The sequence below is a fragment of the Dermacentor variabilis genome, chromosome 7 (assembly GCF_050947875.1).
Source record: "Dermacentor variabilis isolate Ectoservices chromosome 7, ASM5094787v1, whole genome shotgun sequence".
Taxonomy (NCBI): domain Eukaryota; kingdom Metazoa; phylum Arthropoda; class Arachnida; order Ixodida; family Ixodidae; genus Dermacentor; species Dermacentor variabilis.
Genome location: NC_134574.1, coordinates 117,742,416 through 117,748,415, shown reverse-complemented (window position 1 = coordinate 117,748,415; position 6,000 = coordinate 117,742,416). Strand labels below are relative to the sequence as shown.

The window sequence follows — 6,000 nt, the reverse complement described above, 5'->3', positions numbered from 1 at the left end:
ACTCATACCTAAAGCACGAAGTGCCCGGGTTGCGACAGGATCTTATCGCACTTGGACTTGATGCGGAACGTGATGCGGCTTCTCTTCGGCGGTCGCTCTTGTTGCGCCCCTCGCGATTTGAGAGATGCATTTGCAAGCAGCTGCTTGTAATTTAATCATTTGACCATTTGCGTCCGCAAAAGTTTCCATTTATCGTCTCTGCATTCCTTCACTGTGGAAGCGAAATTTGGTTATATTGACATCACGTACAAACACACTTCTTTATATTGAGGCGCTAATTACATAGTCTTTATGGACAAGTTATGAAAAGTTAAATACTTCGTTATGTCAAGAATTTCGTTATATTAAAATATCTCATATCAAGCTTTCACTGTACTACAAATAAAGTTCAGTCATTTGAGATAGTGCACGATGTTGCTGGTAGAATTATCCCAACAAAAATGTTTAACAATGTGTAGAAAAGCTGTCAATCAAATTGATCGATTTCTATAGGCACAGTAACGAAATAGTTAAGAGAAAGAAAAGTAGTGCATCTTCATCGATTAAGACCATGGGCATATTTTGGAGTCAGTATATGTTATAAAGTAACTAAGTTCAATCACGCAAACTTTCTTATACAACAAAGTGCAGTAGTTTGCTAATAAAAGTTGCAAAGCATGCTCTGAAACATTCAATGAAGTTGTTTACATGGTTCTTTTTTCGAAGCTCTGAAGAAAGCCTGCAAAAGATGAGAAAAAAGCAAAGAAAGACATCACCGCAAACTTGTGCATCCGGTTTGCAGCACTCTCAACCTTGTTTCCAAAGAATGAAGTCTGCATGCCCATTTCAAAAGAATCTGACAAATGTGTTTAGATCCACTTTTAGCACCTGCTTATCACTAACCGCTTTGGATGACTGTAGCGTATCTTTTTCTTGAGAACGAATAACAGTGCTGATGTGGCTGCCTGGACACCAGTGCCAATTGTTTTAATGCAATAGCATTATATGGCTCATGAGGTGGAAAATATGGCGGCGTGGCCGGAGATGCTGCAAGAAGTCACGTGGTCACAGATAATGAAAGGGAGGTGCGTACTGCGTGGTCCTCTGGGTTCCTTGAAGCACCACCAGATGGTGTGTACCCGCAGCGGCGCCAGCCGTGCGGGGGAAAGAAAAGTAAAGAACCAGAAAGCTCGCCTTCGCACATAACGTTCGCACAAGCATTTACTGGTAAAGATTATGTTTTTGTAACATCCAATTGTCAACGCCATCAATTCCAAATGACTGTTTCTCTCACAGTGTAGCACCAAGCCACCAAAATGGCAGCACAGTGTGCTCACGCAAAGTGAAACTAAACTTGCCAGTCTGGGTGTTGTATCAGATGACACAATGCTAGTAAAGAAAAAAAAAAATCTTTTGCACCACTTTGACAATTGCAACTTTTCTCTTTTGCAATTTAAATTCCTTAACCCTTCCACTTCTGTAATAGCACCTGTAAAAGTTGTAACTTCTTAAGGGGCCACTCACTAGGCCCCATCGAAAGTTTTGGTTGCACACTGAAACATCTCAAGTGATGTCTAGGGAGCATCTTATACTGCAAGACTTTTCCAAATTGGTGCATTATTAGAGAACATGGGAAGAATTGAAATGTTGCGCTGCCAGGGGACGAGCTTCAGTTCCAACATTAAAACTCGCCCCCTCTGCCTCGACTAGTGTCCGCAGGAGACATCCCTTCCCTGCCTTCTCCCATGCCAAGCGACCGAGCCACATTCTTGTCACTAGCCCTGCATCTTTTTCGTCTTTTTTTTCGCTGCACAGCACACTTCCAGTGATGATATTGCGCCTTTGGTATGGGTGGTCTACCAAAGTCGCGTGACATAATCGATGATCTCGACTCTCATGCAGGTAGCAGGGCTCCAAGGGTGCATGGGCTTTCACCTGAAGTGTCAGTTCATTTCATATGATCGACGTACTGCACTTGTCTGTTTACAATGTTTAAACGCAGTGAGGGGCCATTTAAACAACTGAATAAGAAATAGGGTGCACCATACCTTCAATGCTGAGGGGAGGCAGGATGCACAACTCCTACTAAACACCCTATCAAATTAGTCCAAATGACAGTAACGAACGAGGACCACAGCACTTTTTACATGAATCAATTTAATGTGGCAATTAAAAAGGGAACAATCATGCATATTTACAAAACCATCATGCGTGGTGCTATAGACATGGACATCAGTTCTTGGAACAACAGCTTGCAGGCATAAGGCAGGCGAATCTGGGATATCTGAAACAGAGAGACAGGTCAAGTCATTACACTGAACAAGGTAAAAAAAACACATTCACCCATGCCATGAGAAGTAATGTTATAATTTTCATAGTTAAACATCTAGGAGCGACTCCAATCCAAAAAGTGAACAATCACATCTTGTCGCCGACACCACCACTGCCACAACCTCGCCCGCTTAGTTTCCCCGTCAGTCAATGATGCGACGAAAGGTTACCTGTCCCCAGTGAAACTTTCTACCCCCCCCCCCCCTTACGCAAGGCTTTTAAAAGCTGCACCTAACCACCATCTGTCATTAACTCCTTGAAGACAGAGTCAAGCTGGCTCCGAAATGATGGGGCTAATAAATCCACTTTTTTGGTTGGAGTTTCTCCTAATTTTCTAATTGATTGTGGCAACTTGACAGGGAAAGCTGAGCAATGCATTTGAAAAAAAAATGAGTAAAGGTAATCGAAAATTTAGGCACCTGGAACAGATTTTGCGTTTAGTGTATGCACGGACACCTACACAATTTAAATTATTCTTCACATGTAGTGAATGCGAAACATGTGGCTAACATTTAGGAAGAATATTTGAGTCTAATACAAATATGTCCGTCTGAAAGGAGCATACTTCTGTTAATCTTTACATTTCTTCACAAGATCTTGTTTGTATTTTGTCAATGGTGTTTGTGTAATTATATATACCAATTGAAAATGCACAAAGAACACTAAAGGGGACATGTGCACCCTGGTGTATTCTTTACCTCATATTGTCTTCGTATATGTATTCTCAATGTCCACATATAAATTTATGAGGCCTCAAGGGGCTACAGTGAAATTTAAATTTATGTAGTGTTGCACCATGTACAGTCCTAGCAGGAAAAGATTAGCATGAGTGACTCGTAGCCAGAGCGGCCAAATCGCGACACACAGTGCTGTTGTTACCGAGCACGCCGATAGCGAGAGTGCAAGGTACATTCCATTTTCCAAGGCAGGGGTGGCAATCTGTCTTAAAGCCCGCATTTCAAAAGCTACCATATGCCTCACTTTTTGGCCAAGTTATCCACCAACAAGTCTACGAAACAAGTCTGCAATAAAGGAACTTCCATTGCGAATAATGGCTGCGCATAAAAAAAGAATTGGATCAAGTGCGCAGCCTCGTCGGCACATAGCCTGGCATAAAAGAGAGGCATATGGTAGCTTTCGAAATCCGGGCTTTAAAGGGACACTAAAGGTTACCAGAAACTCAAGTTAAAGTGGTAGAGCAATGTTCTAGAACGTCTAAGGCGTCAATATAATCGCGAACAGAGCTTTAGTAACCGAGAAATTGAGGTAAATGCATGACACGATTTGAGACCCCCCAGCGACATTCCAGTACTAGCCCGATGACGAAAGGTCTCCTCATAATTTGTGTTACTAATACTCAACTACTCGTATTAAAAATATCATTTCATTCGATTATAAGCCGGAAAAAATGCTACTTGTCTACGTCTATTCGATTCTAGGAAAAAATAACATTTTGACGTTACCCTTCAGTAATATGGGTGTTCGAAAGGTTTCGTTTTCGCTCGACTCTGCGCCGCGCACGCTTTGGAGTTTCAGTAGTTTCGTTATCGCGTCGTGCTGTGAGGGTTCTGCTCGCGAAACTTTCATTTGGAACAAGCAGCGAGAATGCCACGTCCATGTGATGTCGTGGGAAGCCCTCGTTGCTTTCCCGCTCCGGAGAGCCGGTGTCGAGGCCGCCGTCGTAGTACGCAACGACGCCGGCAGTGCGAGCCCTCAGAAGCAGGTCGCGCTCGTCGGTGCTCAAATCGCTGAAGTTGAGCCCACCATCGCGAGCCAATCTGTCGGTGTCAGGGTCCATTGCGACGAGCGTCGAAGTTAGCGTCATAGAATGAAGTACCAGCTTATGGGCGTCTTGCGCTGGAGTGTGAGGTATAGTAGCGGCGCCTGGTGGCGGTGCGGGAAACGACATCTGGGTCGTGCCAGCTTGGGTCGTATTGAGCCCTGGCTGTGGCGAAGCACGTTTCTAGGCCGAGTTTTGCGTCGATTCGCACATTTTTATGCCCTGTTGCGAGTGCGAAAAGGCTCGTCGCTTCTCATAGACCACGCCGACCACGCTGCGAGCTCGCTGCAGCCTATAGTTTAACGAAAACGGACTCTCCGTGTGCCGTGGGACGTAACGTGGGACGTAATTCGTTTCTCCTTCCGCTAGCCAACATACTCCCGCTTTCGCTCTGCTGTCTGCTCTGTCTTGGCTCTGTTTCTGGCCGCGCGTTCGCGTTTTGCGCAGAAAAGCCGTAGCGCCGTCTGCGGACGCCGTTCTACTCACCGATGGCGCAACGTCACTATGAGACCATGATGTCAGTTCTCCTCGATCGGAGGGCGGGCGATTTGAACTGCTCTAGAGGTACGCGGACGCTTCAGAACGCATTTTCTCTTAAAATAAGTCTCTCCTTGGCACGAAACAAGCGTTTCGAGGTTTCTGGGATGGTATTTCAACAGTCCACGTTGACTTAATAGTAACCTTTAGTGTCCCTTTAAGATGGGTCGGTTGCTGCCGGCCACCCCTGCTTTGGAAAATGGAATGCGCCTGGCACTCTCGCTAGCGGTGTCCTCGGGAACAATAGCACTGCGTATTGCAATTTTGCCACTCCAGCCACCACTCACTCGTGGTAATTTTTTTCCGCTGGGACTGTACGCATTTGGACCTCGGAGCAGTGCTTTGTGCGCAAGAAAGGCGCACCTAGCCTACCTCAGGGACAGTGGCCTGCACTAGACGGTTGAGCATCATTTCATGTGGTGCTATCTGGAGTAGCATATTAGGCAAACATTCGCTAGAGATGTTCCTGTCTTGTTTCTTCAATGACAAGGTACATAGACAATCATAGTTATTCATCTTTGATAGATGAATCACACAAGCAACAATGTCGAAACATTTTACTGGAGACAAAAATTTGGTCTCATTGCAAAGTCTGAGCAAGAACAAAACAGCATAGGGCAAAATACAATTTTTTAAAGGCTGTTAGAACAGAAATTCAGATGTGCCAACCATTGATTTTTCAGACATTGAAAACTTGCACATGCATGACTATTCAGAGGCATATACAGCAGCGTCACTTGGCCCATAGACATATCACTAGGACAGTTATTTTGGACGTCTCAGAGCATACCATTCAGTGTTTCTGAACTACATGCACAAGACTGCCTGCACTTGACCAGCACAAACAGCAGAAAGTGTCGGGCCTCTATTTGAACTATGTTAGCAGCACCTTCTCAACTATGTCGACAAGTGGTCATCAACCAATGATAATAACCAGCATCCTCCAAACCACCACAGGGCTCTAACCATTTATTTTTTTTTATTAGGCAGCAGCTAGCGAACAATCTACCAAACCGAGCTGGTGACAGAACTTACAGACTTTTGCGTTCGATAGGATTTGAAAGATGCCAACATGTACATGGGGCAGATGGAAAGAATGAAAACTAGTAGTGTGCGATTAATTGAATGGAACGGTGACTGGCCAAAAAGTAGAAGTTGGATTTTGAATACCAAATATTTGAAATGCTGAATCATCCGATAGGTGTACCGGCAACGCATCTCGAGGCCAACATACGAAGGTACGCAAATCTGTCAGTAGAAGTTTCAGTGCTACAACGACATTTATGCAAACCGCATGAAAATTTTCAATCTCTTAAATTAAAATTAGCAGCACTCACCACAATATCAGTGCTGCAGTTGCTTAGTGCTTACAA

General features: G+C 44.4%; 1 protein-coding gene across 1 annotated transcript in view; it reads right to left on the bottom strand.

Moving 5' to 3' along the window:
• Positions 1-2,119: 2,119 nt before the first annotated feature.
• The window catches only part of Polr2B (RNA polymerase II subunit RpII140), a 179,240-nt gene continuing 175,359 nt past the window's right edge, over positions 2,120-6,000 (bottom strand). Inside the window, exon 15 of the mRNA XM_075699122.1 lies at positions 2,120-2,263. Within this exon, the coding sequence (XP_075555237.1) occupies positions 2,174-2,263 (90 nt within the window). The 3' untranslated portion in view covers positions 2,120-2,173. The remainder of the gene's footprint in view (positions 2,264-6,000) is intronic.